Genomic DNA, 18,801 nt, shown 5'->3' with positions numbered 1-18,801 from the left:
CTGCCACCTGGCTTTGTATCATCGGCAAATTTGGAAATGTTACATTTAGTCCCCTCATCCAAATCATTGAGATAGATTGTGAATAGCTGGGTCCCAATCACCGATCCTTGCGTTACCCCACTAGTCACAGCCTGCCATCCTGAAAAAGACCCATTTATCCCTACTCTTTGTTTTCTGTCTGTTAACCAATTCTCAATCCATGCTAGTATATTACCCCCAATTCCATGTGCCCTAATTTTGTTCACCAACCTCTTGTGTGGGACCTTATCGAAGGCCTTCTGAAAATCCAAATACACCACATCTACCGGTTCCCCTTTGTCTACTCCACTAGTTACATCCTCTAAGTACTCCAATAAGTTTGCTAAACAGGTTTCCCTTTCATAAATCCACGTTGACTCTGCCCAATCTTACTATTAGTTTCTAAGTGCCCAGTTATTGCATCCTTTATAATAGATTCCAGCATTTTCCCAACTATTGATGTGAGGCTAACAGGTCTGTAGTTCCCCGTTTTCTCTCTCCCTCCTTTCTTAAATAGCGGGGTTACATTTGCTATCCTCCAACTGCAGGAACCATTCCAGAATCTATAGAATTCTGGAAGATGACAACCAATGTGTCCACTATCCCAATGGCCACCTCTTTCAAAACCCTAGGATGTAGGTCATCCGGTCCTTGGGATTTATCGACTTTTAGTCCCATTAATTTTGCTTGTGATGGGCGGGCTCGGGAGCCGCTTCCAGCGGGATCAGCTACAGATGTGCGATTTTTATTCAACGAGCTTGTTGATTTCAATGAGGCGCACTGGCCGGTCCAATGAGTGGGATCATATTTATTCCAATGTTGGGAGGACTCGTAAAAATCAACATTTCATTGTGCAGTACACACGTCTGCTGCATATATGACAAATAAAAATTGAATTGAATTGAATTGAATTGAATTGAATTGAATTGATCAGGTCGGCTGGCCGCCTCTGATGACATCATAATAGCAGGGGCTTTTAAAGCTGCCATCCAGCCTGAGCCTTTCTATTGTGGTTTCCTGGACTTGATTTAAAAGCTATGACTTCTTCCAGAGGCAAGGCAGCTCCTCATTTTAATGATGAGTCCCTCCAAGTTCTTGTGGATGCTGTCAGAGGGCGCAGGGAGATTCTCTTCCCTCCTGATGGAAGCCTCCTCAGCAGACCAAGGCAACCTGGCTGCGCATTGGTCAGAAGGTGAGCACAAGGTCCATTTAGCACGGTCATGGATCCAGTGCCGAGAAAGGTTTAATGATTTTGTGCGAACATCAAAAGTGAGTATCTTATCTCACTTGCCTTCACTCTGCTTCCCTTCTCTTCTCATCACCAGTACTCTGCGTTGTAAGCCTCCTCTATTATGTCCGTGTATAATTGAGACACGGACTGCAGGAGTTGATTATAACAAGTCTTTACTGAATGGAGACAACCTGGAAACTGAAACTACAGAAGCCTGCAAGCGCCTTTTATACAGGGGTGGTCACTGCCGGTACTGCAGTTTGAGACCAGTTATTCCCTTAAAGGTACATACACAACAATTCCTCCCCTTTTAGATAAACAGTACATAACATTCATTTAACAACTAAATCATAACTAATTACAATTACGGTTGCTAGATACATTGGTTGAAGTTAAGCAATTATAAGTTCAGTCTTTGAGGAGGCTTCCTGATTCTGTCTGGATAACGCCTCTTTGGGATATCAGGTTCTTCTGGCAAGGTTGCGTCGGGATCAATGTCGTTGTTTGGTTCGTCTGCTTCCAATATCACCGATTCTGCGGTAGATGCAATTGGTACTTCGGTTTCATCGCCAGGTGTATCAGATCGTGGTGTGGAGTTGACGTTTTCCAGTGACTCTAGAATCTGGTCAGCATGGCGTCTTACAATGCTCTCTCCAACGTCCACGGTATACATTAGAGGTCCTTGCCGTGTACAGATCGTTCCTGGCTGCCATTTCTCTGTGCGGTAGTCCCGGGCCAAAACTGGTTGACCTATCTTAAAACTCCTGGTCGGCCTTTCATTCATATTCTGAAACTGCCTGATCTCCACATCTCTTCTGACGTTTGGCTTAACCAAATCCAAGCGGCATCGTAGTCTTCGATTGAAGAACATCATGGCTGGAGTTTGGTTGGTAACCGCATGTGTCGCATTCCGGTAGGCAAACAAGAAGTTATCCACCTTGTGTTGTAGGGGTATATCTTCATTACACATTGCCTTGATAGCTTTCTTGAATGTTTGAACAAACCTCTCGGCCAATCCATTAGTGGCTGGATGATATGGGGCGGATGTGTACTGCTTAACACCATTGTTCTTTAAGAACCTCCGGAACTCTTCAGACACAAACTGTGGTCCATTGTCAGAGCAAATCTGTTCAGGCAGCCCATTCCTGGCGAATATGGTTCGTAAGACTGTGATAGTTTTTTCTGTGGTGGTTGAGGACATTTTTATTACCTCTGGCCACTTTGAATGTGCATCCACCGCAATTAAAAACATCGAGTCCATAAAGGGACCAGCAAAATCAATGTGCACCCTTTGCCATGGAGATGAGAGCCACTCCCATGGATGTAGAGGGGCTTGTGGTGGGGCGTTTTGGACCTTCTGGCATCCTGTACAGCTCTTGGTCATCTCTTCGATTTCTCTATCGATTCCCGGCCACCACACAAACGCCCTGGCTAGGTTCTTCATTTTTACCCCTCCCAGATGACCCTCATGAAGCTCATTGAGCACTCTATCCTTCAATTTGGGTGGAATTACTACTCTGGATCCACACATCAAGGTTCCTCTGCACACTGACAGCTGTTCTCTTCTCAGCAAGAATGCTGGCAGCAGTGGTTCGCCATGTGCTGGCCATCCCTTCACTGTTAAATCATAGACCCAGGAGAGTGTCGGGTCATTTCGTGTTTCCTTTTCTATGTTTGCATTCGTCACAGGGAGACATTCGACTATAGTCGAGTGGAATAACTCCACTGGATCCACTGCCAGTTCTTCTTCCACCGTCGGCAACGATAGGCGCGACAATCCATCAGCATTCCCATGCTGTTTAGTTCCTTTGTACTCGATGTCATATTGGTGTGCCCCTAGGGAAAGGGACCACCTCTGTAGCCGTTGTGCCGTCATTATCGGTACGCCCTTCTGAGGGTTGAAAATGGAGACGAGAGGTTGATGATCAGTTAGTAGAGTAAATTTCTGACCGTGCAGGTAGTGATTGAACTTCTTCACCCCCCACACCAGGCTGAGGGCCTCTCTGTCAATCTGGGCGTAGTTACGCTCGGCTGAAGTTAACGAGCGTGACGCAAAAGCTATCGGCCTCTCTGAACCATCAAGGAATTTATGTGACAGTACCGCCCCAATGCCGTAGGGAGACGCATCACACGCCAGTCTTATCGGTAGTGATGGGTTGTAGTGAGCCAATACTTCTCTTGAAGTGATTAGGTCCTTACTCTTCTGAAAGGCCCGCTTACATTCATCGCTCCATTTCCATGCTACTCCCGTTCGTAGTAGGGCGTTCAGTGGATGTAGAATTGTGGACAAATTCGGCAAAAACTTATGGTAGTAATTCACCAATCCAAGGAATGACCTCAGTTGCGACACATTTTCAGGCGCTGGAGCCTTAACTACCGCTTCAATTTTGTCAGGGGACTTATGCAACCCCTCTTCATCAATCACGTGGCCACAATACGATATCTGTTTCTTTAAAAACTCGCACTTGGGGCGATTGGCTCGTAGCCCATGTTCACTGTGATGAAATATATGCCTTCATCAGCCCCTGTGTTTTACCTGCTTTGTATTGTGTGTACCGCCCCCTTTTTCCTATTGTATTGACTACGCCCCTGTCTTTTGTCATATAAAGGTCTCAAGAGCTGTATGAGTCATTCTATCAGACGAACCCGATGTGGAAAGACCTGCAATGTTCTTAGTGATTAAAAGCCTTCAGTTGAATCCTTTAAACTCCTTGGCCTAGAAATTGAATTGACGCCGCGCCAGGGCTTTTGCGCCGGAAATTTAGCGCCGGCGCTAATTCCCTTGCGCGCGCCAAAAATTCAATAGCGCCGCGCCCAGACGGCTGCCGGCGCTACTGGCGGGCGTGAGTGCCTCCCAATGGGCGCTGAGTGCCGCATTGCGGCGCTAATCCGGCGCTGCGGCACCCGATGCGGTGCGGCAGGCTGGGGAAGTGCAGGCCTCCTCCTCCCGTTAAGGAGGCGCTGCCTTCACCCGATCGCTGGCCGTTTGATTTTTTTAAAAATGAGCCCGGCACCTCGGACAACTGCCGGGCTTGCAGGCCAGACGCATCTGTTCCGCGGGGGGGGGTGGAGGAGTCCGGGGAGGGAGGTGCGGGCAGGCGGCCGGCGGGAAAGCGGCCGGCCGCCGCGCGACCTTAATGCGCCGGCGCTAACTTGTGTAAGACTCGGTTGCCAGAGTCTTAGTTGCGGCTGCCACGGGCGAGGCGGCCGCAACTGAATTTCGGCGTTCGGGCGCGTTGCCACGGCAACCGGGACGCTGCGCACACCGATGACGTCATCGGTGCCGGCGCAGCGCAACCGGCTAACGCCGATGGCAGCGCCGAAGTGAATTTCAGAAACGGCTATCATTGCGGCGCTAGGCCCTCTAGCGCCGCAAAATGGGCGCTAACCCTACTGAATTTTCAGCCCCTTGTCTTTGTTATTGATGGCACATCAATTTTAATCACTAAAACACCAAGATGGATCGACTCCTGAAACCAGAGCGCTTGGATCTGGACCCCCATGCCTCAGACGCAGCCACACAGTTCGGACACTGGTTCCAATGCTTCGAATTTTTCATCGCAAACTCATCCACCGCCATTGCAGCCGCAACCGTCACCGGAGACGTGAAACTGGGAATCCTGCGAAACTGGGTGAGCCATCGGGTCTCCCCTCTCATCCAAGATGCCACCAGCTACGGGGATGCCTGCACCATTCTGAAGGCCTACTACGTGCGGCCAATAAACGAGGTGTACGCCAGGCATCTTCTGACTACTCGCACGCAGCGGCATGGTGAGTCACTAGAGGACTTCATGCTAAGCCTAAAAGTACTGGGCAGAGACTGTAACTGTAAGGCCGTGTCTGCCATCGTGTACACGGAGGAGCTGATCCGAGACTCCTTTATTGCGGGCCTCAGTTCAAATTACATTCGGCAGAAACTGTTTGAAAAGTAGGGACTGGACTTAAAACAGGCTATGGGCATAGCGCGATCGCTGGATATGGCCCAGAGGAACTCTGAATCCTGTTCCTCAGGCCACGCGGCCCACTCCGCCTCGTGCGCGTCGTGGGGGCCGCCATCTTGGAAGCCATCTTCACCTCCCAGGTCTCAGGCCAGCCCAGCACCATCGGAGCCCCAGCCCCCACCCAGGAGCCCCACTACTGCCGCGATGCATCGGGGCCCGAAATGCTACTTCTGCGGCCAGGACAAACACTCCAGGCATCTGTGCCCAGCGAAGGGCATCACCTGTTTTAAATGCGGGAAGAAAGGGCATTTCAGCTAAGTCTGCAGAGGGAACCCCGCCTCCAACTCCGCCACCGCCGCGTGCGCGCCATGGTGGCGGCCATCTTGGACGCCATCTTGTCCACCCTCATGGAGTCCACCATCTTGCCCCGACTACACGGACCTCCAGGACCCACTGGTGGCCTCGATCACAGTGGATCAATCCAGGCCGCATCCGTTGTCTAGATCGATGATGGACATAGAGGTAAACGGGAACAAGGTTAAATGCTTGATTGACTGCGGGAGCACCGAAAGCTTTATTCATCCTAGCCTGGTAAAACGACTTTCACTAACAATAGTCCCCACACAGGGCAAAATTGCCATGGCTGATAAGACTCATACCTCAAAAATTACAGGTTTCTGCGCGGTTATGTTGTCGGTAAAAGGCACTGATTACAGAGATTTTAAACTATTGATAATGCCAGATCTCTGTGTGAGCGTGATCTTGGGTCTGGACTTCCAGTGCCACCACCAAAGTATCACGCTTACCTACGGTGGGTCCCAGCCGCCCCTCACAGTGTGCGGTCTGGCTACCCTGAAGGTCAAGCCGCCCTCTCTGTTCGCCAACCTCGCACCCAACCGTCGACCCATAGCGACCAAGAGTAGGCGGTACAGCTGGGAGGGCAGACGGTTCATTGCGTCGGAAGTAGAAAGACTCAAGCGGGAGGGTATCATCGAATGCAGTACCAGCCCGTGGCGCGCCCAGGTAGTAGTAGTTAAGGGTAGCGAAAAGAAGCGGATGGTGATAGATTATAGCCAGACGGTTAATCTATACACCCAGCTAGACGCCTACCCTCTGCCCCGCATAGCGGATATGGTTAACCAAATTGCGCAATACCGGGTGTTTTCCACCATCGACCTAAAATCGGCATACCACCAGCTCCCCATTAGGCCGGAGGACCGTCCATACACCGCCTTCGAGGCGAACGGACGCCTCTACCACTTCCTCAGAGTCCCCTTTGGGGTAACGAATGGGGTCTCGGTCTTCCAGCGGGAGATGGACCGCATGGTCGATGAGAACCAGTTAACAGCCACCTACCCATACCTAGACAACGTCACCATCTGCGGCCACGACCAGCAAGACCACGACTCGAACCTCGCAAGATTTCTGAAAACCGCCCTCAGACTCAATCTCACCTACAACGAAGATAAGTGTGTCTTTAGCACCACGCGCCTCTGTATCCTGGGCTGCGTGGTGGAAAACGGGGAAATCGGTCCGGACCCCGACCGATTGCGCCCCCTACGGGAGCTACCCCTACCAAACACTCCCAAGGCCCTGAAAAGGTGCCTGGGGTTCTTCTCCTATTACGCCCAATGGGTCCCCAATTATTCCGACAAGGCCCGTCCCCTCCTGAAATCAACGTCCTTCCCGCTCACGGCCGAGGCCCACGCCGCCTTCAACAGCATTAAACACGACATTGAGAAGGCCGCGCTGCAGGCAGTGGACGAAAACATCCCTTTCCAGGTCGAAAGCGATGCGTCCGACTTCGCTTTAGCAGCCACCCTCAACCAGGATGGGCGGCCCGTGGCCTTTTTCTCAAGAACCCTCCAAGGGCCCGAGATCAGGCACTCCTCGGTAGAGAAAGAGGCCCAGGCCATAGTGGAGGCAGTGCGGCACTGGAGGCACTACCTAGCCGGCAAACGCTTCACCCTGCTTACCGACCAGCGGTCGGTAGCCTTCATGTTTAACGACAAAATTCTCAGGTGGCGGATCGAACTCTCCACGTTTGAGTACGACATAATATATAGGCCAGGGGCCCTCAACGAATCCCCCGACGCCCTATCACGAGGGATGTGTGCCAGCATTCAGGGGGACAGGCTACAGGGCCTCCACAATGGCCTCTGCCACCCGGGGATCACCCGGCTATTTCACTTTATAAAATCCCGTAACCTCCCCTATTCCATCGAGGAGGTCCGGTCGATGACCAGGGACTGCCGCACCTGTGCGGAATGCAAGCCCCGTTTTTTCAGGCCCGACCGAGCCCACCTGATCAAAGCTATACGGCCATTCGAGCGTCTGAGCTTAGATTTCAAGGGACCACTCCCCTCCACCGACCGCAATGTGTACTTTCTCAACATTGTGGACGAGTACTCCCGCTTCCCATTCGCCTACCCCTGCCCAGACATGACCAGTGCCACGGTCATCAAGTGCCTCGGCAACCTGTTTTGCACGTTCGGCATGCCTAACTACATCCACACTGACAGGGAGGCGTCGTTCATGAGCGACGAACTGCGCCAATACCTGCTGTCGAAGGGGATAGCCACGTGTCAGACCACTAGTTATAACCCCCGGGGTAACGGGCAAGTGGAGAGGGAGAACGCGACAGTGTGGAAGGCGGTCACCTTAGCACTAAGGTCTAAAGGGCTCCCCACCTCCCGCTGGCAAGAGGTCCTCCCAGACGTACTCCACTCGATAAGGTCGCTACTGTGTACTGCTACTAACGCCACTCCTCACGAGAAGATGTTTGTTTTTCCCCGCAAATCAACCTCAGGAGTGTCCCTACCCTCGTGGCTCTCCACCCCAGGGACAGTCCTATTACGGAAGCATGTGAGGGGCCACAAAACGGATCCCCTCGTGGAGGCAGTACACCTACTCCATGCAAACCCACAGTACGCGTACGTCAAGCACGCCGATGGGCGTGAGGACACCGTGTCCATAAAGGACCTCGCCTCGGCAGGAAGCGACGACGACCCATCACCACCACCCCCAGAAGAACCTCCACCATCCCCAGGCTCACCACCCCCAGAAGTACCTGCAACACCCCCAACACATGGGTATGCCCAGGAGGGCACCACGGACTCCCAGTCGGAACCCGAGGTACTGTTGCGACGTTCAGGAAGGACTATCACACCCCCGGACAGACTAAATCTGTAGAAGGGGTGAATGTGATGAAATATATGCCTTCATCAGCCCCTGTGTTTTACCTGCTTTGTATTGTGTGTACCGCCCCCTTTTTCCTATTGTGTGTATTGGCTACGCCCCTGTCTTTTGTCATATAAAGGTCTCAAGAGCTGTATGAGTCATTCTATCAGACGAACCCGATGTGGAAAGACCTGCAATGTTCTTAGTGATTAAAAGCCTTCAGTTGAATCCTTTAAACTCCTTGTCTTTGAGTTATTGATGGCACATCATTCACGTAGTCTAGTGAGCACCTGCTCTAGGTTGGCAAGGTGTTCACTGTCATCTTCACCTGTCACTAGGATGTCGTCCAAGTAACACTGAGTCCCCGGAATCCCTTGCAGGACTTGTTCCATCGCTCTTTGCCATATCGCCGGAGCTGATGCTACTCCGAATACCAGTCGATTATACTGGTAAAGACCTTTGTGAGTGTTTATCGTGAGATACTTCCTAGAGCATTCTTCAACCTCCATCTGCAAATATGCTTGTGCTAGGTCAATTTTTGTAAAACGCTTCCCTCCAGATAGTGAGGCGAAGATATCTTCTATCCTTGGAAGAGGATATTGTACTGTGTGAAGGACTGGGTTCACCGTCACCTTGAAGTCCCCACAGATGCGAACCTTCCTTGGCTCCTCAGACTTATTGTTTAACGTTTTCTTCATGACAGGAACGATGGGTGTCGCCCACTCACTCCAGTCTACCTTAGATAACACGCCTGCATGCTCCAGATTCTCCAGCTCTGCCTCGACGGCTGGGCGAATTGCATATGGTACCGGTCTTGCTTTGAAAAACTTGGGAATTGCATTCTCCTCTATTTTTATCGAGGCGGTTACGCCTTTAAGAGTGCCCAGTTCTTGTTGAAATACCTCTTTGGCGTCAGCTAAGATTGTTGACAATCATCCAGGAGTGACGTCGTCATCCTTTTTACCAGCCACCGTCAGTGCCTGAATGGAGTGCCAGTCTAAACTTATCTTTCTGATCCATTCACGTCCCAATAACGGTGGTCCACCATCTTGCAGAATGTAGAGATACAATTTCCGTATTTTCTTGCCGTTGTATTCGACAGGCACCCTTATTTTTCCTCTGGGGTATACTTTTTGCCCCGTATACGTCCTCAAGACAATGGATGTCTCTCTCAAGGGTATGTGTGAGAATAGTCGCTCGTAGTCTCGTCGATTCATGACGGTTAGAGCTGATCCTGTATCCAATTCCATTTTGACTTGGGACCCTGCTATCGTGAGGGTGACCCAAATGGTTCGGTGATCCTCTTTTGCGATTACGTTGTGAAGTTTGAGACAGCTTAGTCTCTTGTTCCCGGATTCACTATCGCTCATCTGGTCTTCGGAACTACTGTCCGTCATCTTTTGTACTTTCCTGTACGGTTCCTTAGTAGCCTTTTTGTTGTCGTTGGTCTTCTTCCCAGACCTGCAAACTCGTGCAATGTGTCCCATCTTTCCGCATTGCCTGCATATTTTGTCCTTGGACCAGCAGTCCTTCTGGTCATGGTTTGTTCTGCCGCAGCGATAACATTTTGCAAATCCCCGTGTCATTTCGTGGGTGCCGTATTCCTGTGGCTTTTGTTGTATTTCCGCAGCTCCCCTTGCTGCTGCTTCATACGATACTGCCACGCTGAAAGCCTTATCTAGTGTCAGCTCTTTCTCTGAGAGTAACCTCTTCTGGGTTCCTTCACTCAGGAGTCCACAGGCAAATTTGTCCCGTAAGGTATCTGCCAGTCCTGCTCCGAACTGGCAGTGCTTTGATAGCTTGCGTAGTTCCATAAGGTAATCAGCATTGCTCTCATTTTTATGCTGATTTCTCCTGTGGAATTTAAATCTTTCTGCTATCAGCAGCGGTGTAGGATTTAGGTGTTCCTGTAGGATAGCAACAATTTCGTTAAAACTCTTCGCCTTCGGTTTGGCTGGAGTAATCAGGTCCCGCAATAGGCCGTACGTTCTTGCGCCCATTAAATTTAGCAATACCGATGCCTTTTTCTCATCGGCTATTTCGTTTGCCTCGCAATATACCTCGACTCTTTCCACCTACGTGGTCCAGTCTTCTATTGCATTATCGAAGGCAGTGATATCACCAGTCTTTGGCATCTTGAAAATCTAAGATGGCGCCTCCCGCGCTTTGCCTTCGTCCCAGATGGATCAAAATGGCGCCTCCCGCGCTTTTCCTTCTTCCCCGCCGAGTTAAGATGGCGCCTCCCGCGCTTTCCCGCCGCTGCTGCCAACGCTGTTGCTGGCGATTATATTTATTTTATACTATCCTGTAATGGTGACGCCCTATGGTCTTTGCGCCTCCCCGATCGCTGCTGCCAACGCCACGCTCCGCGGTATTTTTATTTTTCTATCGCGCTTCAATATTTGCTCCGTTAATTGAAGAACCGTTCCCGTCGTGGAGCGGACCCTCTGGGACACTTCCCTCCCTCTTCTTAGGTCCGAACGCTGCCCAGCTTCGAAGCACCTGTGTGCTCCACCCTCTCTCTCTCTCTTTGCTTCCCGACTCGCTGCCCGGCCCCGTTGCAGAGCCACCCGATCGAGCTCTAGCCCGCCGCAGCCCAGGAAGGATCAGTGCACTACCTGCCACCAGCCCGATTAGCTGGGAAACCACAGACTGGAGAACCAAGCCTGGCTCTCGACAGTCTCTCCTGCACTTTTCAATTCGATGATATGGAGGGCGGTTGCCCACGGTTGACGCCCGTTTCTCGAGTTTCTTTGGATTATTTATTTATTTATTTTCTTCTGGCTTCGACCTTCAATAACGTCGTCTGAGGTGCTGCCGAGTTGCAGGTAAGTTCGTTTCTTACTCGTCGCCAGTATTATGTCCGTGTATAATTGAGACACGGACTGCAGGAGTTGATTATAACAAGTCTTTACTGAATGGAGACAACCTGGAAACTGAAACTACAGAAGCCTGCTAGGGCCTTTTATACAGGGGTGGTCACTGCCGGTACTGCAGTCTGAGACCAGTTATTCCCTTAAAGGTACATACACAACATCCTCCTTCATATACCACCTTACTCTTACTTCCCTTGCACCCTTTCCTATCCATCTCTGTCTCTGCACTGAATCACTTCAGCATCCTGCATATGCACCCCTTAGACTCGCTCTCACTGTCATGCAGTGACAACAACTAACAACGCACAGGGAAATACCTTCCTCTTGGCATCTTACCCCATCTTTGTCTCCCTCAGAGCTTCTATGGTATGGATTATTCACACTCACTCCATCACTGTGGCTGAAACACCGCTTGTGTCCCTTCTTGCAGGAAAAGATAGCCCACAATAAGAGGGAGAGAGCAATGACTGGAGGAGTAACACCTACACTAGCAACTTTGACCAGTGCTGAGGAGGCAGAAAACGAGATTGTTGGAGGTGGCAAGGACCTGGAAGTGGGCGATGGAGAGACGAGCACACCAGGAAGCTGGTGACATAATAGAGTTTCATCCCTCTCAGAAAGCAATGGCATATGATGTTCACAGAGAATCGCATTGTATGATCTGCTCAAAAGGATGTGTTTGCTATATCAGATGTCTAAATGAAGCCTTTACTCTCCTACAGGACCATCGAGCGGCCCCCTCCCCGCGATCCAGGACGAAGACCCGGACAAATCCTCAGAGGAACCTGAAGCCTCTGAGGGAGCAGCGTCACCAGGACTCAGCACACCAGCACCAGCGCAGCAACGCACACCTCAGTGAGGCCATCGCGAGTTAGAGTAGTGTTGCCACCTGGTCTATCACAGCGCACAAGTGAGCATCAGCAGATGGTGGAGACAGCGACAGCAGTGAAGAGTCCTCGGCGGAAGTTGCAGGACTCTCCTAGCTCTGCTGAGCTGCATGCAGACGCTGTGCCTCTGGGGCCATCCAGAAAGAGAGCGGTTTGTGAAATACAGGAACAAGTGCAGGTGTCTCTGGAAGGGTTTGCCTCCAGGGTTAGTGCGAGTGTGGAGAGAATGGAGGAGTCCATCTCTAACATTAGCACTGCCGTGGTGGAGGCAATGGCGCATGATGGCAACCTCCGTGGAAAGGCTGGCTACCTCAGTGGAAAGGATGACTAGGGCCATGGAGGAAATAAGTTGCCAGAGTCAGGCAAACATGGTGACTGTTCAAAATAGAATGACATCTCTGGAGGAGCGATGGGCAGCTATTGAGCAGAGAGACCAGAGCTTCATGGATGTCCTTTTGAGGAGGACTGCCAGTGCAGATACGGGTCCTCATGGTCCCCCTGAAGTGCAGCAAGGTGCTCTCCAGCCACTTGCCAGCACTGAGGTGCGGCTGACCCATGAGAGGGATGTTGTTGGCAGGACAGAAGGAAGTGTGGGCTCCTCTGAAAGCGCTCACACGGCCATGCCACTGCAGAGTCCTCGGTCAGAGACCCACTTTGCGGAGACAACTGAGATGGCCGTTTCAGCCCCTGCACAGCCGCAGATATAGCAAACTGTTGAAGAGCCCTCCCAGGCTCCCAAACCCAGAGGACGCCTGCCAAAGGCATCGAAGCAGGTGCAGTGAAGAACCACGTTGAAGCACACGTAAGAAAAAGATTAAGCACCTATAGTCACAAGGGGAGTTACTTGGGTGATGTTTCTTTTTTTTCTGACTCTTGCTGGTTTATTATCCTTTTGGTGTGGAGATGCCGGAGTTGGACTGGGGTGGACAAATGTAAGAAGTCACACAACACCAGGTTATAGTCCAACAGCTTTATTTGAAAGCTTGTGATTTCAAATAAAGCTGTTGGACTATAACCTGGTGTTGTGTGACTTCTTACATATTATCCTTTTGTCATGTGTTAAAGATAAACTATGTCAAACAGTTGATTGTGTAGCCTATGTGTTATGGGAAATGGCAAAAGCGCATTGAGGACTCGGCGACTTGCTTTTGTAATGCTGATGGTAAATGACAGGAAATAACAGGGTTTAGCAGAGATGATGTATGACATTAAACAAGTGTCGCCTGCAATTACAGAGCTATATGGTCGAAGAGTAAGCTTATGTTAGTGTGGCATGGCAGTGTGCATACCCTGGTTGACGGTTTTAAGTAGGTTCACGGACTCCCAGGCCGCCTGCATTTTTTGCGGCCTGGAGGAGTCCGTGTTTCACATTTATATGGAGTGTGAGAGGTTGCAGCCCCTCTTTCACTACTTGAAGGGGCTGCTCCTTGATTTTTGGTTGCACTTCAGTCCCACGCTCTTGATCTACAGTCACCCGGTGCGGAGGGGAGCGGACAGGTTGGAGGACCTCTTTGTGGGCCTGCTCCTGGGCCTGGCTAAAAGAGCCATCAATTGGTCCAGGCAGCGGGCGGTCGAGGGGGTCGTCCAGCCGGATTGCCTGCCTCTCTTCCGCGGCCATGTTCGCGCCCGGGTGGCCCTGGAGATGGAGCACGCGGTGTCCGCCGGCGCGCTTGAGTATTTCCGCGACCGGTGGGCGCCGCGGGGACTGGAGTGCATTATCAACCCGGAAAACCAAATTTTAATTTGATTTGTTAAGTTTTAGTTGAACTTTTGTTTATTTACAGTCCAATTGGTTTTTTTTTTGGGTCCAAATAAAAGAGTACCCTGGTTGACGGGCAGCAGTGAACTGGAGGGATGCTGCATTGGTCACAACAGGGCATGCAAGGCGCCACTCGTCCTCCCCCTACTCCTCTTCCCAGGAAGATATGTGGTGAGCCATGCGGCTGCTTCTCCCCCGATTAAGAGGACCAGGATGAGAGGGCATAAATGCCTTTGCTATAGATCTCATTTAAGGCAACAATCTTGCAAACGCACAGTCGAAGTGGCCTGAAATTATTCCATTCATGACACACTGCAGATGGGTGTCAGCTTGAACAGTCAGAAGGTCAGTGGATGTGCAAAATGTTATCCCATACCTACAACAGCAAAGTTGTTGCATCTGAGTATCAGCCATGTTTCAGGGGCACTTTTAAAGCACTCCTCCAATGCATACAAATCATGTCCTCCAGCAACTCATCTCCTTGAACCTGGCCTGTTTCTGACAAGTCGGGCAACAGGAACCAGAAGCACGAAAATGGGAAACCACTATAAAAATAGGATTAGCAGGGCAGTAATCAGGCTGTTAACTGCTTTAACTACCTGTCCCACCGGTTCCAGTCGGGTCAGTTTGGGAGTGGCTAAACAGACACTCACGAAAATTGGGTGGGGGCAGGATGGAGGTGGGTTGGCTGTCTGAAGCCATTTTTATCGATTTTCCCTCCAAACCCGCCTCCTCAGGGCTATTAAAATCGAGCCCCTAGAGTCCAATGGCTTAGATTTATAAATATATGGGTATATAATCATAAAGTATATGGAGGAAGTGCTCAACAAGTGCACTCTGGCAAAGTCAGTTTTGAGGTACATTCCACGAAATATATTTGATTAAATCATGAGGGAAGAAATTGGACATCGATGCCCGTTTCTTGTCGTGAAATAGGTGAAGCTGGATTCACAGTCGGTTCATGATCGCCTGTGCTTGACTGAACCTAGAGGTGCATCTGATGTGAAATTGGACTGCAACTGGGCAGTGCTTGCACAGCGCAAGCTCTGACTACATCTGGGTCTAGAGGGGCTTAGCCAGCGATCTTTAAAGGGACTACTGAAGGCCACTGAAAAAAGCATCCAAAAACATTGTAAATTTTTGTATTTTGTGGAGTGCTCGTCCTGGCTCCATAAAATAACCTCGGCCTGTAGCCGGCCCAGGCTTACCTCTCTCAGCATCACCTCTCCCCACCGCCCGTGCCGCCGGCCCAAATTGCTGCCGTTGATGCTGCTTTTGGACACCCAATTGGCTTGCCAGTGAAATGCAAATGAGGCCTGGTGCCGAATTTAGCACGAGCCTTGTGCCAGCATGGACCGGCGCGCGGAAGAGACCACTTCATTTGACATGCCACCCGTTTCGGGCGCAAGTTCAGTTTCTCCCCTTACAGAATTTGTGTAAATCCCACCTATGCGTGTGGATGAAAACCAATTAGTCGGAGTCATGTATTGTCACTCTGCCAGGTTAACAGTAGGCAATTATTCTCAGGTTTATTTGCTAAGACAACAATGGGCAACAGATCCTGACACAGAAATATTCTTGTTGCAAGCACACAGAGAATCCCCTTTGAATTCCCAAGCTTCGGCAAATACTTCCAAAAATCAGAAATAAAGAATTACAATTTTGTTGCATCCTAATGGGAAAGTAACAGACTGAACATAAAATTGTGAACTAAAAAGAAATTACAGGCAGAATAACTTTACTTACAGCGTTGTCACTTTCCATTTCTGTCGAATCAGCCACTTCTGATTGAAGGGAGAGCAAATTAATTTTCGCATCAAAATCAAGCTAAGTATAAAGATAGAAAAGATTAAACTTGATTATTAATATCCAAGGCACCGCCAATATTAAATTAGTGATCATGGGTATCAAATAATAATGATATATAAAATATACCATTTTATACATAACAATTAGGAACTTTAAAAAAAATAAAAACAGCAAATGCTGGAAATACTCAGCATGTCAGGCAGCATCTGTGGAGAGAAACAAAGATAACGTTTCAGGTAGTTGACCGTTAAGGAACAATAACCACTTGTTTATAGCGCCTTTAACGTAGTAAAACGCCTCAAGGCGCTTCACAGGAGTGTTATATGACAAAAATTTGACACCGAGCCACATAAGGAGAAATTAGGGCAGATGATCAAAAGCTTGGTCAAAGAGGTACGTTTTAAGGAGCGTCTTAAAGGAGGAAAGAGAGGTAGAGAGGCGGAGAGGTTTAGGCAGGGAATTCCAGAGCTTAGGGCCTAGGCAACAGAAGGCACGGCCACCAATGGTTGAGCGATTATAATCAGGGATGCTCAAGAGGACAGAATTAGAGGAGCGCAGATATCTCGGGGGTTTGTGGGGCTGGAGGAGATTACAGAGATAGGGAAGGGCGAGGCCATGGAGGGATTTGAAAACAAGGATGAGAATTTTGAAATTGAGGCGTTGCTTAACCGGGAGCCAATGTAGGTCAGCGAGCACAGGGGTGATGGGTGAATGGGACTTGGTGCGAGTTAGGACACAGGCAGCCGAGTTTTGGACGACCTCAAGTTTACGTAAGGTAGAACGTGGGAGGCCAGCCAGGAGTGCGTTGAATAGTCAAGTCTAGAGGTAACAAAGGCATGGATGAGGGTTTCAGTAGCGGATGAGCTGAGGCAAGGGCAGAGACGGGCGATGTTACGGAGGTGGAAATAGGCGGTTCTTAGTTATGCTGCGGATATGTGGTCGGAAGCTCATTTCAGGGTCAAATATGGCACCAAGGTTGCGAACAGTGTGGTTCAGCCTCAGACAGATGTTAGGGAAAGGGATGGAATCACTGACTAGAGAACGGAGTTTGTGGCAGAAACTGAAAACAATGGCTTTGGTCTTCCCAGTATTTAATTAGAGAAAATTGCTGCTCATCCAGTACTGGATGTCTGACAATTTAGAGACCGTGGAGGGATCGAGAGAAGTGGTCGTGAGGTAGAGCTGGGTGTCATCAGCGTACATGTGGAAACTGATACTGTGTTTTCGGATGATGTCGTCAAGGGGCAGCATGTAGATGAGAAATAGGAGGGGGCCAAGGATAGATCCTTGGGGGACACCAGAGGTAACGATGCAGGAGCGGGAAGAAAAGCCATTGCAAGTGATTCTCTGGCTACGATTAGATAGGTAAGAATGGAACCAGGCGAATGCAGTCCCACCCAGCTGGATGACGGTGGAGGGGCGTTGGAGGAGGATGGCGTGGTCTACCGGGTCAAAGGCTGCAGACAAGTCGGAAGGACGAGGAGGGATAGAACATCTGGGTAAGAATAAAGACTTTAATAGAAATAGCCATAGGTTAATATAAGAAAGCACAGAACAAGAAAAGACAATCCAGACTGTTCATTCCACAATCACCTCTATCATAAAAACATAAGTAAAATCAAGGATGAAAAAGCCCATTTAGCCCAAAAAAACTTTCCCTTCCAGAATTCTAAATCTTTCAATCTAGCACCCAACTGTGTTTTGAAGCCCTTAAAGTCGACTGCTTGAAAATTGCTGGATTCCTGTTCTGCTGCCGGAAGTGTGGCAGGACAGGACTGTTTAGGTCGTTGATCCAGCAAATCCCGAGGAAGGGGTCATTTTAAAATGTGGGGCGATTTGAGCAGCACTCTGCCGCTTTGATGGGGAGAACCAGGAGCTCTTAACGGACTGAAGAGGCAATAAAAGTTTGTTTTTAAATTATTATACCTCAGGGACACCAGGGCCTGTGATTTGAGGGGGTATTGATTAGCTTTGCTCTGTAACATCTTTGGGGCCTTCAGCAGGCCCTGTAGAGAATGGCAGGGGATCTGCTGGGCCTAAGAGTGGTGTGCTGGGTGGAATTCCCAGGTTGCCCCACAAACGTCCCCAAACTGCTGCCACGCGAGACTGCGGACACTGAAGAAATGGGGCTAAAACCCCCATGAATCAGAGCTCAACCCCAAAATCCCCTCCCCCACGGTCAGAATGCGCCCCCCCCCCCCCCACCGCCTCTATTACACTACTTGACCTATTTTCACATACATTTATGAACCTTAGTTATTTCTGATATTTGGGCCTGAATTCTCTCCCCCCCCCCCCCCACCGCCCTTTGTTGGGTTAGCAGCAGAGCAGGAATACTGTCCTCCTACATGAATCTGCCACTAACCCGCTTCAATTTCCTCTCAGGGCCCTCCTTTGCTATGCAGGGCAGAGCCTTCGCTCTAGAATTCGCTCCTTAATCCTATCCAATTTGATTCATCTCTCCCTCACAACCCCCTCCAAAATCTACCTTCTCAAACTAGTCTTTTGGTCACACCATCTAACTCCTCTCAATTCCTGCTTGATATCCAAATTTCCCCCTCTCTGGTATAGCACTATAGGATTTTAAACTATCTTAAAGGGCTATACAAGTACAAGATGTTGTTGTATCCCATATCAGTCATTTTGGTAGGCTCTCTAAAGCTACCACTGTACACCTGACAATGCAACACTCCCTCAATAGTGCACTGGAGTGTCAGAACTAAACTATGCACCTAAATCCTTTACTCACTGACATGAATCTTGTCATTCATGTGGAAATGACTTATGAAATAATACTGGGCAGCCTGCTGATGGCGCTGTCCAGGGAGAGCATAAATACTTGGGCATGGGCCCAGCTTGCTCAGGACATTCTTTAACAGGAACGAGTGAAGGACACAATTAGATCTCCATGTTGAAAAACAGCTGATTAAAGCCTTGTTTAATACTCAGACCAAGTGCCTAGTAGTTTTCTTACGTCACTCACCTCTTTGTCCAACATTGTCTGCATAGTGCTCCACAAAACAAGATCTTTTGTATCTGGAATATTATTCAGCTGGTCTTCAAGGTTACACTAATCAGTGGAAAACATACCATTTTATTT

General features: G+C 49.6%; 1 protein-coding gene across 2 annotated transcripts in view; it reads right to left on the bottom strand.

The window, feature by feature from the left end:
* The window catches only part of LOC147110456 (uncharacterized), a 208,104-nt gene that overhangs the window by 159,071 nt on the left and 30,232 nt on the right, over positions 1-18,801 (bottom strand). For both annotated transcript variants that reach the window (XM_086002261.1, XM_086002262.1), the window contains exons 4-5: positions 18,685-18,771; positions 15,639-15,719 (exon numbers count right to left, since the gene is read on the bottom strand). In XM_086002261.1, coding sequence (XP_085858387.1) covers positions 15,639-15,719; positions 18,685-18,771 — 168 coding nt within the window. The remainder of the gene's footprint in view (positions 1-15,638; positions 15,720-18,684; positions 18,772-18,801) is intronic.

The sequence above is a fragment of the Somniosus microcephalus genome, chromosome 11 (genome assembly GCF_052327205.1).
Source record: "Somniosus microcephalus isolate GS21.2 chromosome 11, FLI_Smic_1.0, whole genome shotgun sequence".
NCBI lineage: Eukaryota > Metazoa > Chordata > Chondrichthyes > Squaliformes > Somniosidae > Somniosus > Somniosus microcephalus.
The sequence above is the reverse complement of the archived record's forward strand: the minus strand, read 5'-3'. Positions and strand labels throughout refer to the sequence as shown.